Source organism: Centropristis striata, chromosome 23 (assembly GCF_030273125.1).
Source record: "Centropristis striata isolate RG_2023a ecotype Rhode Island chromosome 23, C.striata_1.0, whole genome shotgun sequence".
Classification (NCBI taxonomy): domain Eukaryota; kingdom Metazoa; phylum Chordata; class Actinopteri; order Perciformes; family Serranidae; genus Centropristis; species Centropristis striata.
Window position 1 is genome coordinate 12,137,004 of NC_081539.1, and position 25,688 is coordinate 12,162,691.

A 25,688-nucleotide genomic window follows, 5' to 3' on the forward strand; every position below is an offset into this window, starting at 1 on the left:
CCACTACAGCGTGAAGCTGTATGGAGAGCAACGCCCCCTTTACATTGTCATTGTATGGAAAATCTGTCTTTTTTTATGTCTCGGTGAAGGGGCTGTTGGAGAGGGGGCATACGTATATAAACACATATAAATCCCTGAGCGCGCACACTTGTTAAATACAGTGTAGCTTGTCGTGTGACGCTCCTCGACATGTCTGATTTTTTCCCATTTCATTCAGCTTGAACCATACGTTTAATCCTACATAAAGAATCATCCTGCTTTGGACAGAATTTCAACACTTTTTAAACAAGCCACCAAAAGTGAATTTTCCTAATTTACCACAAGTGAGAGAAGCGTAGCAGGGCCAGCGTCCCACCACTGCAAAGCCTCATGGGAGTGGTGTTTATTAATGCACAGCCCAAATGATAAATCGGCCAACTGGGGGAGACGGAGAGAGGAGCGTCCTGGCTCGTAGCAGGACTGTCCCTCTAATTTCCTCTTGATTTATGGACGGGATGGCTGGTTACGCGCCGCGTCATTAATTCTTGTGGCCAGGGAGGGTTCAGACACGCTGGACTGACGGCGTTGGAAATAAAAGCTGGCTCCAAAAACTGAGGGTTGAACCCTCGCTGACACACTTTGGGGCCACCGGAGAGGGACACTATCACAGGGGAGGGCTGAAGTAGGAATATAGGACTGCAGAAAACTTGCTTAAGATGAAAACAATCATTCTAGACATACATAAATATGACAGTAATCCTATTTCTCTACTCATAATTCATTTTTGATTATGTGTTACTGTTAATTTTTGCTGAACAGATGCAATTATTGGCAATTTGTTTGTATCAAACATGCGTTCCAGTGTTTAAAATGTTCCTAAAAGTGAACGTCTTAATAAGAAAAACACTGTGTCTTTAGACAAAATAGCAAGGAAATTAAAATGAGCTAATGAAGAGCACAAATACAGACTTTGGTGTAGTGATCTATGAGAGCTGTGGCACTAATTAGGCAGCAGGAACATAGACAATAGCCCATTAAAGCACAAATAGGCAGGACAGGCCCATTGTTTCATTAGCACAACTCTCTCTGAAGGTAATTATGTGAAATAGACTAAAATAGCCGCAGTAACATGGTAGCCCAGATTATCAGCGCAAAGCCTCTTGATAGACTCTTCTCTTTGTATGTTTTTTTTTTCTCTCAAAGCTTTAAAGTGTTAATTTTTCCAGCGTTGGAACACACATTGTTGAAACATGATGAGTTATTACCAGCAATGATCACAGGCGTTTTTTAAGTGACGAGCATCGCATCTCCACTTAAATTTGGCCCTAATTGTTTTGTTTCAGTCTATTAATCTTAAAAAGTGACACAGAAGAAAGGATTTCTGCAGTGATGAATGGCGGGACATTCCAATTCCCACTTAATAGCAATTAATTTTCTGATACCCGCACAAGTTTGGCTAGTTTTAATTAGTTTGTTCTGAGGAATGGGGGGAACTTCACCCCGGATTTCCATGAAAGCGGCGTCTGCCTGACTAAATACATTCTCATCAAAGGGAGCGGGGTGAGGCTGTCTGACCTTTCTAAGATTCAGTGTGCGTTTAATTTCCTATTTACACTTTAAAATAACTCATTAGCATAAGTCCTCTGCACACAGTCCTGAGCCCAACACATTAAGACAATAGCTCATTTAAATCATGTCAAAGGAAAGTTGCAGGTCCGTCCTCGCCGCGGTTGAGCTGCAGCTTCATCTATATATAGTACAAGGTATTGTGAAGGTGCATCTTAGAGGTTGAATTCCCACTGGGCCCACCCAGGCTATAATGTGCAGGTATGCACTCATAATACTTAAAGGTGGAATCCCACAAGGCTGGATTTGGTGGGTGTCTTTTCACTTGCTGAGCTACTTTTACAGTTTCCCATGGAATCAAAATAAAACATTGTCATACTATACACTATGGTATTGGATTTTTTTTTATTTAAACCAAAAGAAACCCATCTGTTTTCATACTTTAAGGATCATTGTTACTGATCATACCAATGACTGTTTAAAACCATGTACTGTGAAACTGGCATATAAGATAGTTATCATACAAAAAAAATCCTTTACCACAACCGTAGCTACATCTGGTTAAAAAAAAAAAAACAGGTTTTATGTGTCTTGGTTTACCTAAAACTGTTGTTTTCAGATAATTTCAGTGACTGTATTTCAATGTGTAGTAAGCATATATTACATATATATATTATATGTTGAAATGCAATGTTTAAATACTGTTGAATTTAGTCTGGTTTTAACATAGATGCCTATGAGTGAATTGATCTGCATGTTAGGTTAATGCATACTGGAATAAATAAAAGAACTGACCAAATGCATGTTGTTGCTGTCCACTGAAAACAGTGAATCTCCAAAATTTGTGACCTTGACTCTTTCTGAGGAACATGTGTGTGATTGCTGTCAACACAGTTAGTTAGTCTCAGTTAGTCTAAACTGTCATTTTGGTCGATAAGTCATTTGGTAATGTTTTTTTCAGATTAAAGATTTATTTGTATTAAATTAATTTCCACATCTCTGGTAAACGAGAGCTGAAGTGGAGTTTTTTGCATGATTCTTTGTGGAGAAAGTCAGTTTTACATATCACATTACATATAATTAAATCAACTAATCGATAAGTTGACAAAATGGTGTGAGTGTTATTAGACTAAAAAAGGGAAGCCGTGCACAATTTGAGAGAACACTAGACTGTTGAATTATACGCCCTACACAGGTACTCTAATGGAAGTATCCGAAGTATTGAAGAAATTTCTTGTATTTAATCCTGGGTGCAACAATATTAGATTCCAGACTTCCAATTTGTTTTAGTCTACATGCTCAGAGGTAGAAATCACTGCACTGAGTGTTTTTTATTATCATAATTTGTATAATTAGTTGTGTTCTACCTTCACATTCAGCCTTGATAATTAGCACTCATCTTAAATACCAAGTGCACTTTCTTTCACTGGATAAATAGCACGGTGGTAATTTGTCACCCTGGACTCTGGGGTGTTGTATTAGTGCCACACTGAACTTTAAACGCTTTTGTGCTTGTGCGTGATTGTTTAAAGGGTGGGGTTGTTCCGGCGATGTCGTCCCTTTCCCCTCACCGCTGCAGGTGTGCCCAAGTGTGCTGCGTTGCCCAACGAGGTGCACCTGGCCTGGGAAGGCACGCTTTAAAAGATCCTGATCCAGCAGCAGCAGCAGCGAGAGGAGAGGCCTCTGATGTGGGGACTGCTGGGCTTGGTGCCTCTCAGCCTGGGGTTTTGTGGTTTTTTGTTTGTGTGTCATTATGTTAATAAATCCCATGGATTTAATTGATTTTAAGGGTTTGCTGTGTTTTATTTGGGTCTGTGGTGGAGTGTTGTTCCCCCCCATATAGAGCTGCCTAAGGGTCAGGAGTAACAGTCACTCTCACTGGAACACTTTAGAACAGAGACATTGTTACTGTTACTACTAACACCTGCGCTTTTACTGTGACAAGTCAAAATGTCTGCTGTGGAAAAGGCCTAAAGCCTCCTGAAGCACATGAAAACTTTAGAGATATGTGGATTTCACAGGCAAAAACTGGCCTCTGAACAACATTATTCTATTATTATTAATAATAATAATAATAATAATAATAATATATTTAATATGTATAGCGCTTTTCAAGACACCCAAAGACGCTTAACAGGCAACAACATATAAATAACCATACATACGACAGACTTCAGATGGAGAAGCGGCGAACAAACAACGCCAGCATTCTCTCACATCCGCAAACAAAGATAAAGCACAACATGAGGAGAGGGGAGGAGCAACATAAGCACATAGTACACTTTACAACATGCATTAATTAAACTTTGCAAGAATTGATGTATAAACTTGAACTTTTCATGATTGAGGTTGAGTTCAGAAAACCCCAGTGGTCTGTAAATTTCACAAACACAGACTGCTGATTATGGACCAGTCCGACCTCATGTCAAAATACTGTGTGTATATAGTAAAGTACAGGTGCATCTCAATACATTAGAATATGATGGAAAAGTCCATTTCCAATAGTTCAAGTCAAATAGCCCCAACCAAGTATTGAGTCATATAGATGGACATACTTTTCAGAGGCCAACATTTCCATATTAAAAACTCTTTTTAAAATTGATCTTTTATAATATTACATTTTTTGTGAGACACTGAATTTTAGGTATTCATTAAATGTAAGCCATAATCATTATAATTAGAAGAAATACATTCAGACATTCTGTGTGTAATGGATCTATAAAATGTGTAATTTCTCCTTTTTGAATTGAATTACTGACATAAATAAACTTTTCTATGATATTCTAATTTATGGAGATGCACCTGTACATTAAAAAAAACCTGGATCAGCACTTTGAAGATGCTTAGAAATGGGCTTGTGTGTGTTTTATGGGTGTCACGATTCTCCAAATCCACGACTCAGTTCCACTTTTGATTTTAAGGTTATTATTCGATTAAATTTTCAATTTGAACATTTATTTTCTGAGCCCTGAAGGATATAGAGTCTTGATTTGTAAAGACCAACAGACAAATGTCACATTTTCAAATAATTCCTTAAAGAGAGAGGTCACTGTATATCAAGTGTGATATGATAAATGTGCCATGTTTTTCAGGAATGTACCAAAACTAAGGCCATAATAAAAAAAGAAAAGAAATTATGACACCCTGTCCATGCTAAAAACTTTCAGTTATTTGTCAGTGTGAGTTCAGCTCTGACTTACTTTCCATTGCATGCAAGTATTCCATGTGCAGTGCGTTGGTGCTGCTGGCGCCGGCTGTGGACGCCACAGAGGGCAGCAGGTCGGTGGCGTACGGGCTGCGGTGACCCGCCAGCAGAGCCATCTGGTGGTAGTACTCGGCCGTGGTCAGACCTGTGTGAGGGGCTGGAGCGGGGAGAACATATCGGGTTAGTAAAGAGGAAACAAGGAGACCAAAAAAGTGAAGGTGACGGACGAGAGAGGAGGGAAAAAACAGGGGGAGAAGAAGAATTATGTAGTGATAAAAACACGACAAGCGGAGCACCTGCGCTGCATTACAAACCTGCGTTCATTTACATGAGATGATAATCAGCTCAGCAGAACAGTAATGAGCACATTAGCAACACCATCAAGTTAAGCAAAACAGCTGCACAGGGAGCATCACCTGAAGTGGAGAGCCTCGCTGGGGATTAGCGCATGCTTGCTCAGAGATTACAGTGAGTGTGCATTAGTGTGTGATTGATGCACTCATGCCGAGCACAGCATAACTGATCGTCTTACAATACAGTTCTTTAACAGCCCTTTCTCTTCTTCTTACTGTTCCTTGATCACTTTGGAGAGTGTGTGTGTGTGTGTATGTGTGTGTGGTAAGAGTATGTGGGCTGACACATCTTCTGCCAGAGATGGTGCTTCTGTGTTGTACACATCAGGGCTGCAGTGTGCAGATATGCAACCTGCTCCTCGACTGTGCTCCTTTTTAAACTCTATAGGAAAAACAAAAGACCTAAATCTGCCCAGACGTATCTGCATGCATAAAGATGCAGCAAAACGATTCTCTCTCTCTCCCTCTCTCTCTCTCTCTCTCTCTCTCTGTCTCTCTCTTCCCCCAAAATGCCTCTCTTTTCCAAGTCATTCCCTTAGTTATAGAGTGCTGTAAGTCCTTGAACCGTAGCCTAAAAATAAACATCTGGTGGTGGGCTTCCTTATGCAAATATTCTAAGAAAGAGAGAGGGAAAAGACTAACACTGTGGTTTTGGATGCAAATATAGAATCGGTTCAGACCCACAGAGTGCTGCAGCTCTTTTTTCCCCCAAACTGCAGAAATAAAGACAAATAAATAAAGAAACACTGTATGAGGAGATTTCCTCTTAAGACTGGCCTGTATGCCTGCAATATGCATCCATGATTGGTTGAATGAATGTAAGAAAAAAATCTAAATTAATTCGATCTGGGTATTATGTCTTCAGTGGAAGGGGGGAGTCTCTTAATTGTCTGTGCTGTTCCGCCTTAGCTTTGCTTTTGCATTCAGCCATAATATGGCCCATTCAGTATCCAACACGCACAGAAAAGGGCTTTGCAGAATTTCTAAATCAGAAATGTTGGCATCTGAGATCGTTCCTGGGGGCAAGAAACGGGTGGGGGGAGTGGGGGCAGGCTGTCAGTGTGGCACCCAGGCAGAGATGTGCCTCAGGACTTGGTGAGCCACCGGGTGCTCCTTCAGCATTACAATAGGATCAGGGGCGAGCTTACCTCTGAACTCCATCTCACATAGAAAAGAGAGAAATATTGTGTGAGGGAGGAGCACAAAAAAAAGAAAGCAAATGTGTGGCAGCGAGAGGGTGGCACTAAATCCCACCCACTTTAAATCTCCATTAGATTCTGTTAATTAATTCATCATTATTCAAATGTACATTTTGGTAGGGGAAAAAAAATTGCATATTGAAGACGGAGGCTCCCTGTAAGCGTGGTGATATACTAACAACACAAAAGCTGATGGGTTAATTAATCACTGGATTGATTAAAGGAGTAATTAGGTGCCTCATTCACAATTCAAAGCATTATGAGCTGAAAGGGGATCATGTGGTAGGTTGGAGAAACTATTTTGATTTAAAGCAAGCGGAGACTGGTGCACATTATGTTGTGGTGGTGGAAAATTGGAGGGTAGAGATTGTTCAGCTTCCTGTTTGCAGACAGCGATTGTTGGAGTGCAGGAGAGGGCTGGAGAGGGACTCGTGGTCTTCAGCTTCGGACGAGATGAAGTCGAGTGTGTCGGTGGAGAGGAAAGGCTCTTTGAGAAATACTCTTATACACAAGGTTTGGAGCCAAAGTCCTGCTGAAGTGCCAAAAGGTTGATGGCCGACAACACGAGGACTGTAATAGGTGCAACGATAAGTCCACTCATTGTTTAGTTAATCGACAGAAACATCACAAACCATTTTGATAGCTGATCAATCGTTAAAGTAATTTTTAAAGCAGAAATTCTGTTTTTAGCCTCTCAAATATAGAAATGTCCTTTTCTCTGCAATATATTACATCAAACTGAATAAATTTGGGTTTTGGATAAACTAAACATGACATTTGACTTCTTAAATCCAGAGCAATTATTAAAAAATATTTTATAATAATCGATTTATAGAACATATTAATGTATGCCTAAGTGTACTTTTTATAGTGTAATTTGAAGCAGTGTGAGTTGTTTTTTTTTACCTCTGACTGGTAAAACAAGACATATACCACAATAGGATTGCAACCAATATTATATTCAATCTTCATTATTCTGTCATACATTTTTGCACTAAACCACTTAATTATCTAGTCTAGAAAATGTCTAAGAAATAGGGGGGAAATGCAAATCACAGATTTCAGATCCCAAAGTGATGTTGTTAGAGAGTTACCTGTCCAGTAGAAATGGTAGAAAAATTGTAAATGCATTACATTTTTACACCAGAATTCATTTTCAAAGGATGTTCTTTGGTATCTATGTGCAGTTATGTTGCAGTTTGCACATACATTTGTGGATGTAGGGCTAAGATTCCCGTGATAAAAGTAAGATCAAATTCTTAAAAAAGTCCACAAAAAAAGAAAAAAAATGCTTGTTTTGTCTCAACAGCAGTCAAACATTATATATATATATATATATATAAAATTATACTAGCAAACAAAAAAAAATTGCAAATATTTTTTTCTGACATAATCAGTCTCCAAATTTCAAGCAAGCTCACTTCAGCACTACTAATTACTAAAATCCAAAAAAATCAAGTATTGCTTTCTAATAGTTTTTTTAAATTCTTATTTTGTATCCATTTTTGTTGAATCCAACTGCTCCAGTGTCCACTTTAATTGATTTCCCAGTCCAAATCCAATCGTGAGATCTCAGGAAACAAACGCTCCCTGTAGGACGCCACAACATAACGCCCCCCGCCTCCTAAACCCTGAACTTGAATCCGACCCTCCCTCGGCGTGTGCGTTGTAACTGTACGTGACCCTGCCGCTCACTGATGCATCCTCCAGAGGTCCCTGACATGACTCACAGATCAAAAGGATTAGCCTCCCTCCAACCTGCACCCCCACCCACACGGATCGCACAGCACTCATAATACTCCCATCCACCTCCTCCCTCACTCAGATAACATCTCGCCAACCCCTGGGTCTTAATAGAGATGGATCTGGTTGCCTCTCACCTGACCTCTTCTGATCTCAAATAGGAATTAAACCGGTACAGAGAATCCAGATTCCAGCTAATAGCGATCGAACCTCACTAATCAATTTCAACAATCATTTTTAAGGCTCTGCTGAGGCTCTGTCGCCCATTTCTGCTCCGCTGGGCTTGCGTGCAGATGTGTGTGCATGTGTGTGTGTGTGTGTGTGTGTGTGTGCATCGTGCTCTGTGTCGTTGGTGTATGTTTCACTTTATTCACCATCTGCAGGGCTGAGGCCCCGGGTGGCTGACAGAACGGAGATGGAGGGGCTGCTGTGGAGCGAGCGGATGTAGTCCATGTATGGGTTGATGTAGGGGTGCGGAGGGTGAAAGGGCGACTCCGCCCCCACGGAGGGGTTCCGCTGGGGCGAGATCCGGATGAGGGAGATGTCGGAGAAAGCCGGACTGCCCGCCAGCCCAGGAGGCCTGCAGAGACACACAGAGGAACACAGAGACAGAACATGAATACACATTCACTCAAAATACAACTGACAGCTCTCACATGCATTTACTGAGGAACATGTGTGTGGTTGCCTTCAACACTGATGCTTATACTGCTGATTTTTTTTTTTTGTCACTGACACTAATTAACTCCCTACATGTGGAATAATAAGATCTTCTGATGTGATTAAGCTCTTATGATTGGTGTAAGAGGTATTCAGGTGTTTTAGGGCCGCCCCTCTTAGTCGGTTAGTCTAATCTGTCATTTTGGTCAATAAGTCATTTTTTAAAATCCTTTTTCGTGATTAAAGATTTATTTGTATTAAATTGATTTCCACATCTCTGGTAAACAAGAGGTGAAGTGGAGATTTTGCATGATTTTTTGTGGAGAAAGTCAGTTTACATATCTAGCATTTAAATCAACTAATCGATAAGTTGACAAAATGATGTGTGTTATAATTAGACTAAGAACTTCTTGAGTTGAGGACAGCCCTAAAGCTTTTACTTAAGTAAAAGCAACAAAACTGCAGTGTAAAAATACTCTCTTTTAAATCCTGAATTCAAAAGTTTACTTAAGGAAAAATACAAAAGTATTAGCATCAGAATAAACTTAAAGTAACAGAAGTAAAAGTTCTCTTTATGCAGAATATATTGCTGCTGGACAGCTTAACCTATAATAATATATCATGATTTATTATTTGTTTTTTTATCTTATACTAATGCAAATCTGCAAAGTAACCTAAATGATCAAATACATATAGGTGTCACAACTTTAGTTCTAAATTTAATATAGATTGAATTTAGCTTTTTTATTTTCCATTATATAAATCCAAAGCAAAATCTGCAAAATTCAGCAAAATTTGAGTTATATCTTTTATTAACAAGATGTTTTTAAATAATAATTTCTAAATGTGAATGAGTTCAGCTCAATAGTCTAACAATGGCATATTAGCCACTGGGGGGGAAAAAAAGTTTAAACTGGAAGCTAAATTGAATTGTGGCCTTAAAATCAAAAGTCAAATAAATCATATAATGTATTTGGAGACTTGTGACCTTCCTACAAATAGATGCACTGGAGTAAAAAGTACAATATTTGCCTCTGAAATGTGGTGGACTAGAAGTATGAAATTTCATGAAATGGAAACACTCAAGTAAAGTGAAAGAACATCAAACTTGTACTTGAGTAAATGTACTTTCCACCACTGCTTTTATGTCACTGACATTGTGTAAACCCAACATCAATAAGCTGGCACCGAGGCCCGACAGGCTCTCACCCTCCACATTTCACAGCCGTGGGTGGACTGGCAGTAGCGAGGCCAGACAAATGGACTGTGACACTATCTCTCTCCCTCCATCTGCAAGGCAGAGAGGAGAGCGCTGCATTCCAACTACTCCCTACGCAGACATTTCCTCAGATCAAAGGCAGCTTTCACCACTGTGTCTTAATCAGAGGGAAACGTTAGACCGAGCTCACCGCTGGCCAGCGCCAGACAAGCAACGCTACACCACTTTACTCAGATGGCTTCAAACTTGGCTTTGAGCAGAAACCGTGTACGGAATTGCACATGACGAATTCAATGTTGTACAAAATCCATCAGCGAGTCTCACACAAGATGCACAATCTCTTTCTTTAAATAGAAAATATGAGCGCTTTTATCAAAAACCTTTCCTGTGAATTGTCTCTGTGTGAAATAAAGTTGAGAACAATCAAGAAAACTTCTTAGGAGACAAGTTTGAGATGAACTAATTTGTCTCCCTTCTTATAATTGGCTAGGAGGGCAAGGAAACTTCATAATGATGGCCTTCACCACAAAGGCCTTCCCCTGAGGATGTGGAGAAATCCACATATCAGCCAGACATTAACAGGCTAAGAGATTAGACTGAATTAGCCCCTCCACTTCTCTGTGGCTCCCCAGTGGACCAGTCTACTGTGACAAAAGACCCCAGGAGAAGGAGAGGATGAGCGGAGGAGAAAGGGAGGGAGGGAGAAAAAGTGGGGGTTTAAGAAGGAGGTGAGGAGAGATGGAAAAGGGTGGGAAAAAGGGAAGAAAGAGTGCGAGACCTGGCCCAGAGTTTGTCTCACAGTGACCTTGAGCAAGGCCAGGGGAGCGGAACAGCCCAATTACAACCTCCGCCCCGTCCCCTGGTCCCCCACCGGCCCCTCCGTCCCTCCACTCCACAGCCGTCCTAATGAAAGAGCTCAGGCCAGGGCAAATAATGAGCACTGAGGAGCGGAAACAACACACACACGCACGCACACACACACACACAAACACACACACTGGAGGACAGACAGACACATGTGGACACAGGCATTCAGACATACAAACTTTGTCTTCTTTCTGTAATGAGCCCAAAGGGGCTCTGGGACAACATGTCCCAGTGATGCTGAAGCAGGTGGAAAAGACACTCTCAGGAGGCGAAGAAAGTCTCATTGTTCAAGTGTGCAAAGGTGACAGGTTATCTGACACTGCAACACAATGCTCATAGATTTTTTCATTTTTTTTCTATTGTTGTGTTTCTGCACGTCTGCTGTCAGAAGATGCACCGGAGATTGTTTTTACTTCCTCCACACCGATGGAGTCACGCAGAGGGCAACCCTGCACCTCGAAACAGGTGTGTGACAGTGAGTGTGTGTTTATGATAAGCAAGTCATGTGCCCACACACCACCATTACATGGCTCATTAGCACAGATCAACAACACAGCTGCAGAGTGACGCTCACTTTGATGTCACATGGCTGACCGTGCATCACACACGTACGCACTCATACGAGAGAGACACCAGAAACATGCTTCTCAATACTCTCATACTAGAGCCTGACCAATGTAATGATCGGCCGATATCATCGTTCAATACTTCTATCAGTGTCTGCATTTGCAGAAAAAACAATGCTTGGGATGATTTAGAAATGGTTTCATATTTGTATTTGTTCTTTATTTAAAGCAAGTGACTAATAAAATATACAGAACTAATAATATGTAATATTTTATTTTTATTATTTATTTATTTTACTTTTTTATTTGTTTCAAAAAGAAGCCTTCTGAGTACCTTTGCAGAGTCATATTAGTGCAGAATTTGTGCATAATCTATATAAAAAAGGTCTATTTTCATGCCTGCTCAAAAATTCAGTGGATTTTTTTTCCATATAAAAATCAATATCGGTCTAAAAAATCTGATATCGGTCGGGTTTTGACTTACAATTTTGTTGACTAATCAATTGTAAAACTGTAAAACTGACTTTTTCCACAAATAATCATGAAAATGCACCACTTTAAAGCTTGTGTGTACCTGAAATGTGCCTATAAGTTTCTTGGTAAAAAGAAAAAAAGTCGACGGATCGACTAAGAGGTGGCAACCCTATTAATCACGTCCTGCACCTGACATTTTTAAAAACCAGTCATGTTTAAAATCCTGAAATGTACCAGGCTCCATTTAGTGGCAGCGTATATATGGCACAAATATTTCCATGTCCTTGAAATGGCTGCATATGACGTTTTAGACATTTGCTATGTAGGAACAAGACCCCAGAAGGGAAGGTAGAAAGATTTCATGATTTTTTTTTCTTCGTCTGGCCCTCCACATGCCGGTTTGAGGAGAGCCAGACATCCACTCTGGCTGCCATGACACTGATTAACCCTGTCATGCGCTGGCTGCATCTCCCCGCACTGACCCTGGCTAAATGCCTCTGCTTGTTTTTCCAATTAACTCAGTGAATAAGAACTAAGAGGACTGGTCAGACAACAAAAAGAAAAGAGAGCACACATGTTGATTGGTTTGGAAGATCTGGGGAGAAGAAAAGAGATTTCAGGAAAGAAGGTGCGGAGAGAAGAAGAGGGAGGGAGTGAGCGGTAGTCGGGAGGAGGCGTGTGAACATATAGGGAGGGAAGGGAAGAGTTAGGAGAAAGGGGGAGCTGGAGGAGAAGGAGAGAAAGAGAGAGGTCTCCAGGGGTGCAGAGCCAGGTGTGAGGGGATTTGAGGAGGACAGGAGAGAGATGGATAGTTCGGAGGAGTGCGGCTCGTCTCTGTACTTGTGAGAGAAAAAGCAAAAGAGTGTCCGATCCTGCACGTTCAGCTGCTCTCCGCAGGCCCGTGATCGTCTTAGCATCTGCCAGTATGCATTAATCAACATGACGAAAGGAAGTAATCTGACAATGTGCGGTGTGTGTGCAGGAATGTTCACCCCTGCGTGTGTGCTGAGTAGGTGTGCGCGCCGGAGAAGTGGCGTCTTAGTTACACCTGATTTAAGATTTACATCAAAGCTGTACCGCAGGGTTCTCTAGCTGCCTCACCAGAGAAAAAACTTTTCCTTCACTCCTCTACTTCCCTTCATAGGTTTATAATTCCTATTAACCCTCAAAGAAGAGACATCCTGCAAACAGGGCACAGGGAGAGACCGAGCTCCCGACATATGGAAGCCATTTCCTTTCACGTGGCCTCGCTTAAACCAGCCAGCGCCTCTTTAAGACCTCGCATGTTTACACGGGGCGGTCTGTGGATTTTTAAACTGTCGTCCGGATGAATACACACTTGCCAAGTGTAAATATGCCCCCAAAAATTTTGAGGTTTCATGGAGGGGTGTGTGTTCGTGTAAACAGGCCTTGAGTCTTTGTTTGGAACAAGGTTATATCAACACTAATAATTTCTTTGGGGTGAAAGCTGCCGGGGAAACACACAGTTGCGGTGAAGGTTTGACGACTTCGCTCGGGACAGAAGGTTTCATTGTGGTGCAGCAGTGAGACCTGCTGATATTGACACAGCGGTCTGCTAAAACAGGAACCGTGCTTTGCAGAATACTTTTAGCCCAAGCATGAAATGGTTGCGCATGAAATAAAAATAAAAATTTCTTGATGTGTGCTTCACAGAAGGGTACAGGAAATTGGTGAGTTCAAATCCAATAATCCAGCAAGAATGTTCATTCATAGAGCATCTTTTTTTTTCATCCCCCAGCTGCTGGAGAGGTCCAAGAAGGAGATTTGAAAAAGGAAAAACATGAAAGCTAAGAAGTCACGATAGCAACCAAAGTCCAACTTGAGAAGCTGCCATTAAGAATCACCAAGACAACCGAGAGTGAAACACAATGGAAATACTTCCAACATATTTATCTTTGACTTTGCAAAGGTAGCAAAAGAAATAGAATATGAGGTCTTAAAAGAATATGAGGTCTTAAAGGTCCCATATTTGGACTACAAGAGAGATTTCCATTATATAAATACTGTGAAAGTACTTAAAAACTGTACCTTTAAACGAGTCATCAGGTCTTCCTTCAGATTATGATGTCACAACTATATTATGGATAGGTAGAAAGTGTCACCACAGAGCTTTTATAGTCATTCTCGGATGCAGTGCAGCATCAACCCTTCGAACCATGTAGATTATTTGGGTTATATCAGGGGGTAAGAACACAGATTTAGCTCAGTATTTCAGCTCAGATTTAGGCTTGTATGTGTTTCGGGAAACTACATGGTTAGGCTTGGGAAAAGAGACTGCTACACATAATGCAGTGACATACAGAAGCAACGTAAAATTTGATCCAAGATGTGATGGAGCTATGCACTGAAGAAAAGTTACGTCTCTTCAAATAAAGTTGGCTAGTGGTTTCAGACCAGTCTCCTGTGTTTGTTTGAAACACTGTCCCTTAGTGGATTTTGTTGTTCTTTATACTCCGTATCCTCACTTCCCCAATGGCTTCAGTCATAATTGCTACGGCCACTAGAGGGCTCCACCTAAGTACAAACGTAAATGTGGGTCGTAACAAGCTGCTGTGCAAACAATACATGTGGAGAGACGCAGAAAGCACCAATTAGGAAGGAAACTTTGACCAATCAGAGCAGATTGAGCTTTTTCAGGAGGGGGTCTTAAAGAGACAGGCACGAATGATACTTTTGTGCTTTTTTTATGACAAATCACTTCAGAGCCATTAAAATATTTAATGAGGAGGGTTTTTTTCACAGCAGCAGTTTTTCATCTTAAATTGTAAAGATTGAATGTTCAACAAAGGTCCAAAAAAAGGTTCATGTGATAAGATTTGTCCTTGTTTGAAACAAAAACAACTCACTACTATGAATAGGAGAGTCTATTCTACACATTATTTGTGGTAACAACAAATGCAAAACAGGGCAGAAATTTTAAAAAGTCTTGGTTGGCAAAAGCATGCTATTTCCGCCAGGTTGCACTATATTTCAAGGTGCTGATTTGGTACTGGGATGTACCACACATGCCCTCATATATAGGAAGGATTACTAAAATACAACCTATGTAGACCCATCTGTGTTGACACATCACACCTGTGGCCACAAGGGACTGAGTGAGGTGGGAAGTGGGGTTTTGGAGAGGACTGGGATCAGTCAGGTGTCAGGCCCTCTCCTGACCGAGGGCTGACAGCATCACACAACCCATTCCTCCTCTAACCTCAGCTCAGTCTCACCACCTCATAGAAACCTGCGTGCCCCGCACCACCACCACCACAACCCCCCTCCAACCCACCCAGCCACAGCACAAGGCTGCCACCGCTCTGAAAGCCTAAACCAGAGAGGAGGAAGAGAGGGGCTCCTGACAGCGGAAACAGAAGCACTTTAAAGCTCCAAACCCTTTCACTGAGATCAAAGGGCCACAGGAACAGAGCCAGCTGAGACCCAAGGAGAGAGGAAAGGGAGCTGAGACAAGGGGAGAGAGAAGACAGACAGACAGACAGACAGACAGATAGACAGACAGACAGAGATGAAGACACAAACAGAGGAAGGTGGATATATTCTGGGCTTCTAATGATCTGATGGGAAAGTCTTCATTAAGTTCAGCCACCGGAGCACATTCCAATGACTTCATTTTCCACATTAGTGAAGACAATTACAGCAGCAGTTAAAACACAACACTTTTACTGCTTCAGTCGAACCACTGGCCTCTGGACCCGCCTGCTTTGGCAAAATATTAATTTAATGTCGCCACAAAAGGTGGATACATTTAAAAATACATCTTTTTCCAACCAAAGCCAACAATTTCAACCACTAAAATACTCTAATGTGGACACATGGTGTGATGCAGATGGGAAATAAAGATGATTGCCATGTTGTAAATCTTTCAGAAACATGACGACCAGCCATGTTGCACAATGAGTTTTCTTTGAAATATTTTTCAGTTTCTAATGTCAAATGGGTTGCTAACTGCCCAAAATTGGTCACATAGAGCTTCAAATAGAGCTTTTAAGTGCATCTCATGGTCTTCATCAGCACATGTCGTGGAGCTGTAAAACTTGTCGTTACCATGGACGCTTTAAGGACCTGTCGTCTCAGCTGACTATCTTTAAAGTTGAGCTTGACAGTCAGATTCATGGTTGACAGCACAGATAGCTCAGGTTTTGATTTATAGTCCTGTGATGGATTCCACCAGTTGACACCAAAGAAACGCCAGATGAATGTGCTGTAAATGTTTAGGTTTCGTGTAATGGATTCTTCCTTGACCCATGCTTTACACTTCCACCAAATTTCAGCCAGCAGATTTTCCGTAAGCCTGCCAAACCAAACCAAAAACCTCCTTGATAATCTCTATAAACAGATTCTGTATATGAATACAGAGTCTGTAGGCATTGGAACAAGACTTTGGTACCAGAAGTGCGCTGGTGTCTGGTTGTTGTTTGGGTATTGTCTAATCACGTTTGAGCGGACTTTGGTTGCATTCAGGTAAACAGTCCGTGTGGAGAGCAAATGAGGCAATTCGCTATCATTTACTAACAATGAAGCTTTTACAAATCTTATTTTACTTTGTTTACTAAGTGTAAACTGGCTACTTGTGGAACAATCTGGTCGTAGATATCTTCTTCCAACTCCAACTCCATTCTCGCATCTCATATTATTAATCGGACTGTGAACGTTCCGATACATCACATACTGGAACTTTTTCTGTAGATCGGATAACCCAAATATACCAGCCCTTGCCCACCAGTGGGTATATATATAGTCATGAGACGATAGCCAATGGGTTCCCAGATTGCATCCTTGGTGGAGCTAATGAAGCTTTAGCAATGCACCATTTGGCGCTTTTAGCTTTTACTCTTAGTCTTGCCGTTTCATTGTAGGCATCAGACTTTTGGCAATTTTTTTTTTTTAATTTACAAAAACAAAGAGGATGCAGTTATTATATTCTAACAATGGAACAAGATTTTAGTACCGGGAGTAATCTGGATTCCGGTTGTTGTATTGACTAATCAAGTTTGAGTTGACGTTGGATGCATTCAGTTAAACAGTCCATGTGAGCTGCAAATGAGGGAGAACGCACTGCCTTAAATGCAAACCAATTGGCTATCATCTAGCGACAATTTAGCTTTTACCTTGTTTATCTTACTTTGTTTAATGAGTGTGAACTGACAACTTGAGGAACAATTCAGTCGTAGATATCGTGTCCCAACTCCAACGCCAATTTTACATCTCAAGCTGCCAATCGAACTGTGTATGTTGAGCAGTGTACGGAAGCGTCATCTCTTACAAGAATTTTCACTGTAGATCAGATAACTTAAAAAAATACCAGCCCTTACCACCAGAGGGTATATATCGACATGAGACAATTGCTAATGGGTTCCAAGATTGTATCCTTGGTCGAGATAATAAAGCTTTTAGCAATGCACTATTTGGCACTTTAAGCTATTATCTTGGCATTTCACTGTAAGCATCAAACTTTAAGGTTGCAATAACTATATTCTAAGCTTTTATCCTCTTGGAGCAAACCAAAATAAGAAACAAAACAGATGTTGAAGAGGTCTAATCGGTCTAATCTCTGGCTGCATATTTGAACTGAACATCTTGTAATTCTGAGAACTCAATTTGTATGTTTCAGGGAGCTTGTACTTTTGCAGTTACAGTTTGTTGCCCATGTGATCTGAGTTTCCTCCCCTCCGGCCGGGGCAGAGCAGACCGCGGGGCCTTGGCACGGCATATTTGAGGTTGCCAGGCGTCCGTGGTAACTATGTTCCCCCGGAGCTGCGAGGGCTCGGCGTGACCCCCTGACATCAAAGGCCTGGGTGGGTTCAGGGAGGTGGGGATGGCTTTCTATTCATGGTCACATCAAGCAGGATTCCCTCTCTGTGGGATACTTCTGGAGGCGTGCCAGACATTCCCATGAACTGCACAGTCAGTTCACACACACACACACACACACACACACACACACATACTGGCTGTCCGGTTGAATACCCACGACTCTCCTTCAGTTTCTCCGTCTCCTCCCTGTGTGTGTTTCAGTCCCACTCACATTGTCTACATATAAGCACACAGTACATCCCTGTAGGCACGTATCACTTCCACGCCGCTGGAGTGATAACATGTGTTTATCAACAGGAGCCGGCGAGTGTGACAAGCAAGTCAAAACACACGGGTCCAGGTGTCAGAAGATCTGGTTATATGAGTCACGAACCCCGCTCAAGGTGTGTCACATGTGGGAAAAAAAACACTCCTTGTTTTAGATCAAGGCCCTCCTCACACACCAACAAAGTCGTGGGATTACTGTTTATCAGAAACGACACATCTCTCCACCGCTCGCTCGCGCCGGTTCCCAAATTACAACTGAACACAATCGTCGTTTTGAAAAGTTTATGTTTGGCTTTGCCACGCAGCAGGAGTTTTTCTTTTCTTCTTTGCAGCCCTGTTTCGAAAACCATTTTTCCACACTGCAATTAAATGTAATTTTAGCCATCGAGATAAGAGCGTCTACCAAAACGAATCAACAGAGTGTATAGCGAGGGAATGAAAACATGAAAGTGAAATTACACAAAATGAGGCTGCCTTTTTTCCTGTAATTTCAAGGAGGGCTGGAATCAGGGAACAAACATGAAAAAAACTTTTACTTGTTTCTTTTTTTCCCCCTTTCCCATGCTTGATTTTTCTTTACAAACAGAGCAATTGTTTTGCATGGACCATTCCACCTTTATCTCCACTTGATTGCTGCCTTTTCTTTTCTAAAGCAGCTGGAATTAGCGCTGCACTCAGTCAGTGTTTTGAGTTCCTCTGGCATGCCCCGGGCTACAGAGAAGACAGGAGGGGACTCCTGGGTGTTGAAGTGTTAAACTTGTGAAAACAGGGAGGAAGCACATCTATCTTTCCTTTTCCTCTCAAGTAATGTCTCGATGGCCCCGATGCCTTTACACAGAAACTCAGCTGACGCCTGCAGCCAAACAGGGCTCGGGTTCCACACCCCACCGCCTTCACTACCCCGGAAAGTCTCTGTAATGAGCGTGCGCGTCTGCGTGCGCGCAGCCCATCTCAGGTGAGGAGAATGAGTGTGGCCCAGGGCTGCGAGGAGCGGCGTGGATCCCCCCCACCCTCAATCCACCACGTCACGCTGGGCTGCTGAAATGAGCAGCCGCACGGATGGGCCTGAGCAAATCACAAACAATACACAGCGCTACAAGACAGCAGAGACACACTGCTGGAGACGGTTAATCCTTCAGACAGAGATCTGAAGTAGAACAACAGAAAAAGAAAAAAGGGGGTCGGGAGGATGAGGGAGGGGAGACACAGAGGGAGGAGAGCAGGAGCATCAGGTACAAGACACAAAAATATATGTTTCCTTCTCCGCGCTGAAAATCTCCTTTTCAGAATGAAATCCATCACGTTTTCCTAATACATACTTCTTGTAGAGGAGGGGAAGGGAAAAGAAAATCCAGACAGAAGAAAGGCAAGTGCTGCTGGGAAAGTGGAAAGACACAGCCTACTTTATTCTGGCCATTTCATCCATCTTGTTGGACTAATAAAATGTCATGTGCAGTTCCTTGATATTTAATCATGACGGGGCTGAGTGCGTGGTGGTGCCAAGCTCAGGCTTGATGAAGCTTTGGGAGGCTTAAACACAGACCTGTGTAAACTTTGGCTATACCCAGAGGAGGATGTTTCACCAACCTGCTACATGAGGGACACAAAACTGATATGAATGGGAGGAAAAGTCCTCATAAGACACATTTATTTCAAAGGTCAGCTCAGTTTTCAGTCTTAAAATGTTATATTTGAATGTCATTTTATATATGTCTCTTTCTAATGATTTTAATGTTTTTTGTGAAGCACTTTGAATTGCCCTGTTGTTGAAAGGTGCTTTACAAATAAACTTGCCTTGCTTTGCCTTCGAGCTGCAACTGCTGATTATTTTCATTATTGTTTAATGTGTTGATTATTTTCCAGATTAACCCTTTGGAGTCTTGGGCTATTTTGTCCAATTTTTAAATACTTTTTTTCTGCCACTTGGAAGAAAAAAAAAGTGTAACATTGATATTTAACATTGCTATCATACCTCATTTATGTAACCTGATAATTATTTTTTCACTTTGATTTATTGGATTAACATTTTGAATCCAAAGCAACAAACATCAAAATCTGATTTTAAAAATCATGATGTTTTTTCCCCCTTTTGAAACAATAACGCTCAATGAGTTTTATATGTTGCAAGTGTGTTTACAGGTTGCAAATATAACATATAAGTTCTATATTTTATACTAAATATATTTGACCTTAACTCTGTTTTATTTGGGTTATCATCATCAAACAAAACTGGAGTTTCAAGCCAGTCCTTTACAGGGAAAGTGATGACGTTGCCACGTTTTTTATGTTGTGATGTCATGAAGAAGTACTGCGCCCATGCTTTCACTGACTCCAGAGGATTAATCAATTGAACCTTTTGGTCTATAAAATGTCAGAAAGTGTTTAAAAATGTCCATCTAAGCTTCTCAAAGTGAAAGGTGATGTCTTTAAATGTCTTGTTTTGAAATAATCAGTTTAACATGATATAAAAGCTGAAAATCATGAGTGTATTCTTTTACTTGATTGTAACTAGATTTGCTTCCTTAACCTCCTTAAGAGAGTTAGTCTATAGCATTGATACTCACCTTGTGGTAAATCGATCCACAATGGGATTATTTTTGTACTTTGAATGTAAGTAAAGTGCCAGATTGCATAAAAAGACATCAAAATAAATATAAGTCTGACAATAGTAGTATCAGACAGTGAACTGTGCAGGGGAGGACAACTATAAGCTGAAGAGGAGCAGAAGTTAAACCAGTAGGAGGATAATTCTGATGTATTTTGCAATAAAGGAGCTTTAATCTTGCTGCACCTGGAAGAAGCAATTCATGTTTATGATTCATACCTAAATTGGAGTTCCAGCTATGGTTAATATTGTATAAACTCTTTCAAATATACAAAAATGTTTCATAACCAACAATGCAGCTACAGTCAGTCTTTGTGTCAACAGTTAGTGAGTTAATAAGTCAGTTAAAAATAAAGAACAAGGAGTTATGAGCATTTTATTATTAATCCATTCTATCTGATGAATATATATCAGTAATGTTTGTTTATTAACTGGCCCTAGCCTCCTGTTTTTGCCAAATTTTGCATAAATTGGCCCCCAGGCAGGCAAAGCAATTACACTTGGACTTGGTGTACTTTGGTGAACATTGTTCATGTTGTGATCTAAAACACACAATGAGAAAGAAACCCCTACACAACACAACAGTCCTGCTGTAAATCCTTGTTTTAAGAAACTAATTTTTAGTGTTCTAATGCTGTTGATTGAATTCTGTGGTCATTTTTAAGGCTGCAGTTTGTGGTGATCTTTTATTATACTGTGCATTCTACTGCGTTTCCTGCTTACAGAGGCTGAAAATTCTGCCATTTTTGCATGAAAACATACCTTAACAATTTTTCGATTATCAAAATAGTTGGTGATTATTTTCTACTAATAAACGTCGCAGTGCGACTTCAGCTAAAGACTTCCCTAGTTTTTTTTAGTCCCTTAAAATAAACTTACATTCCTATCACAGCAAAACTACTCACACAAAAAAAATGATGGACATGTAAGAATGCAGCAAAGCTTTTTGTTTCAAGTGCGGTCAGCCTGCAGCTGCGTGCATGACTGCACATATTTGTGCAGCTCCCAACGAACACTCACGGGGGGGATCTGACCCTCAACCAAAAAGTACTATGTATGTAAAAGTATCGTGGGAGACGGAAGTAGCGACTCTTTCGACATTATTAGATGAAACTATCACAGTATCAGATGTAACGGACGGCACATCTGATAAGGGAGATAACGGAAGGCTGAGAGAAAAGAATCGCTTTATGTGATATGAATTAATTTGCATTGGTGGGGAGAGTGTAAAAGGAGTGAAATTCTCTGTGACTTGGAAGATAAACAAATAGAAAAAAGGGAGGAGAAGTGATGCAGAAGCTGCGAGGGAGGCGATGAACTCATTTCCTCTTACATTAAAACTGTAATTGGTGTTTAGCTGGACTTCAGCTCGACTTGAGGCATTTTAAACACATGGTGATGTTTTACATTGTTGCATTTCGGTTTCTTAAATCACATTTTGAAGAGTGAAAAGATGGAGAGAGGGAGGAAAGAAAAAGGAAAGGGAGGGACGGACGGAGGGAGGGAGGATGGAAAATGAGGAGAGCTGGAGAGGATTTATGACCCTGTTCCCCTGGTCTCGTTACTTGCTGTAACTGGCCCCCAGAGTGGGATCGCAGGGTCTGGAGCCCACAGCCCCGAGATCACAGTAATGGAAATTCCACATTTCTGCACTGCTACAGCATGACGTCTGCAGGGCAAAGCAGAGAAAAGCTGAAAAATGACTCAATTCAATGATTCTAGATGTAGATAATTGTGCATTAGGTAAGGAGCAAAATATTTCCTCTCTGAAATCAGCATTCAGCGAGGCTCTTAGTGACGCTGTGTGAAGAGAAGCAGACGTCAGGACGGCGGCTGCCTGAAGTTGAGGAGACGATGTGAGGCAGCGTGCTGCTGGGTAATATCCTGACAGTCACTGCTGTTCTCTAATAGCTCCCCGCCAATGAGAGGAGGGTCTTTTTACAAAGCCAATTAAGAACCAGGCACGGCTCGTAAAAGTGACAGTCTGCCACACCCATCACGTAACTTACCACCAAAACCACTGAAGACTGTGAGCTTTTACTTATGAATGTAATAAATCATACAAATTAAATGTTGCTCAACGTTTGACTTGTGTTGCTGCCCATGATATTTGGAATCAGAGCTCAAAGGATTAGTCAAATTATTAACTCGATTGAAATTATGAATCGATAAATCGTTTCTGGCTTTATTTAAGCTAAAATACAGAATATTATCTGGTTCAGGCCACTCAAAAGTGGGGATTTACTACTCTTCTTTGTCATATTTCTTTGTAAACTGATTGCATTATGTGTATGTCACCTGTCTAAAATGTAAAATAAAACAGATTGTGATCATTTGCAAATCATTGTGACAAAAGAAAAACCTTCTTTTTTTATTAATTCAACTTCTTTGGAATCAGAGTTGTAGATAAAATGATTAATAAAGAAAACAAGATTTAGTGATAATGAAATCATCATTAGCTGCAGCCTTATTTATAATGCATATTATAATTATTTAAACAATTATCTTGCACTATACTATACACTATTAAACGTCAGAGATGAAAAATGTAATGTGAACCATAACTCACATGTATTATTTATGTGTCGGTTTTAATTGTATTGACTTATGTCTAATGTTTTTATCTTTGTATTCAAATAGTGTTTGAACATCTCTGGAAACGTACGCACTGTGAAAGACATTCTGCTTTTTTCCCCAAAAAATTAAAAAATGAATATGTATTTTGTTGTTTATAAGGGGGGGAAAGGCAAAGAATTGCAAGCAAAAAAAAAAAAGACAGTGAAGTAAATAAACTGACGCTCAAACGCTGAAGAGAAAATAATTCAAACGTGTGTGTTAGCATGGATACGCGCGCACACACACACACACACACACACACACACACACACACACACAGGCTCACATTAGCGCAGAGCTGTTGGCACCTGCCTGTTATCTCTTCCCCTCAGACCTGGTTTTCCATTGTGCTCCATGGGAGAGCTACAAATTGAGATCTCAAACATGAAGAGGGGGCAAATGACTCGAGTATAGAAAATCAAATCCACTAATGTGTTACATGTGCAAATTCACAGGCTTCGTATTAGAGATTAATGTATTCCTCTTTTATCCAAATGTACCTTTTTCAACAGATATAATATAATGGAGCCGAAAATTAAATCCAACCAAAAGGACACTGAAGAAATCACAATGAAGAGGAAATATTTGTTGAGCGAATAATCAGATTTGCATGAATAAAAGTTTATGTAAGGAATCATTTAGTTGACATACTTAATCAGTCATAAACCATTTAGCAAGGAGCAAAAAAAAAGCATTAAAAATGCATGTGATATTTAATAACTAGGGATACAAATATAGAGCGAGTGGCAGGAGCAGCCTCGGTAGGTAATCCTAGCCTGGTAAGTAGAGTTTTGGAACATGTCTTAACAGATCTCCACGGGTAATGACTCAACCCTAAAACCTTTACAGGCCTTGTCGAATATCTGCTGTGCCAAACTCTTTTTTTTCCAGCCAACCTGCTGGATCCATCATTCTCAAAATACACAGGTGCCTTCAAAATATCACGGTCCTGCATGCCGGCTGAATAGAAAAAAGACTACACTGCCCATTTAGGCTTCTGAAACTGGTGTATTACAAAAAAATAGATATACTGTAACTTCAATCTGCCCACATTTCTGCTTAGGCATTTATCTCCTTTCTCTCTAAATCCTGAAATTGCCTCAGAAGAAAAAAGGGGAGAGATACTTTCCCCCCTCTTCGCACATTTTCACAGAGTGGTGCACAACTTTCTTTCTTCCCTTTTTTTTCTCCAGTGAAAATTGAAGAGGCTTTATGTCAAATGCGGCTAAAGCCAGCCTCTCCATATCAAACAACGCAGCGCGAAAATTACTGTGGCGATGATAAGGCTGCCAGATAGAGTGGGAGAGGAGAGCGAGGGGGGAAAAAAACTGAAAGGAAGTGACTCTACTCAATTATACTGCAAAATTGGTATGACTGAATATTTTTCATTCAGGTGACTGATAGTATCAGTGAAACTGCAATGCAGATAAATAAAGGAGCCTTCTGTCAAGAATAAACACCATTAATCATGAAGCCAGCTACTGCGTGACCGCCTGTCCCCCCGACTTACTCCATAGAGAAAGTATTAAAGAGGGGGGAGGAGACAGGGGGGAGGGAGGGAGGGAGGAGGGAGAGAAACCAGTGACTGCACCAGAGAGGGGTGACCTATGAAGTCACACAGAATGGGTTTTGGACAGTTGGAGAGGAGGATGAAAAAGTGGCCTCCGTCTCTCTGCCCTGCCGTTCGGTGACAGCAGCCATATCTGGACACAACTTATCAGATGCGATTATGAAATAATCATCAATTCTTTGCGTAATTTATGGTTCCAATTCACATTCTGTTTTAGTCTAGACAATATTCAAATGTGAATATTAAACGCACGGTATTTTCTTTTTTTTTTTTTTTAAGAGATAATGTAAAAAAATATCAGAAAATAAATAGTTACAAATTCCAGCGACTCTATTATGTGTTTGACTAAAAATTAGAGCCTGATACCAATTTTAGAGGGCAGAAATTCACTTTATTACCAATATAGCAGCTGATTTAGTTTAGTTTTGAGCTGGAATAAAAATACACCTTTTCTATGTGGATTGTGCACCAATTTTGCATCGATACGACTCTGCAAAGGTACTCAAAAGACTGCCTTACTATACAAGTAACTTTGATTAAGAATATTTAATATTATTATACATTATAATGTATTACATTGTCAACCATTTCTAGAAATCAAAAATGAGAAAATAAAGAATGAATAAATAAATAAATAAACATCTATACACTTCGTCGCTGTATTTTAAGCATTAGTCAATCTCTGACATTTAAATAAAAAAAATCAAAATCAAAATCGCAATAGTAATGTATGCTTAGTATCATTCAATGGCTGACATTTAAATAAAAATAATATTTAATAAACAGCTAAATAGTACTGTATGCTTATTATCAGTCAATAGAATGTATTTAAAAATAATTAAATAGATAAATAGTACTGTATGTTCAGTATCAGTCAATGTCGGACATTGAAATAAAAATAATAAATAATTTAATAAACAGCTAAATAGTACTGTATGCTTATTATCAGTCAATAGAATGT

The 25,688-nt window shown here is 40.5% G+C and overlaps 1 protein-coding gene across 1 annotated transcript in view; it reads right to left on the reverse strand.

Moving 5' to 3' along the window:
- Positions 1–25,688, reverse strand: part of gli3 (GLI family zinc finger 3) — a 118,387-nt gene that overhangs the window by 21,798 nt on the left and 70,901 nt on the right. Inside the window, exons 5-6 of the mRNA XM_059326798.1 lie at positions 8,420–8,625; positions 4,746–4,907 (exon numbers count right to left, since the gene is read on the reverse strand). Of these exons, the coding sequence (XP_059182781.1) occupies positions 4,746–4,907; positions 8,420–8,625 (368 nt within the window). The remainder of the gene's footprint in view (positions 1–4,745; positions 4,908–8,419; positions 8,626–25,688) is intronic.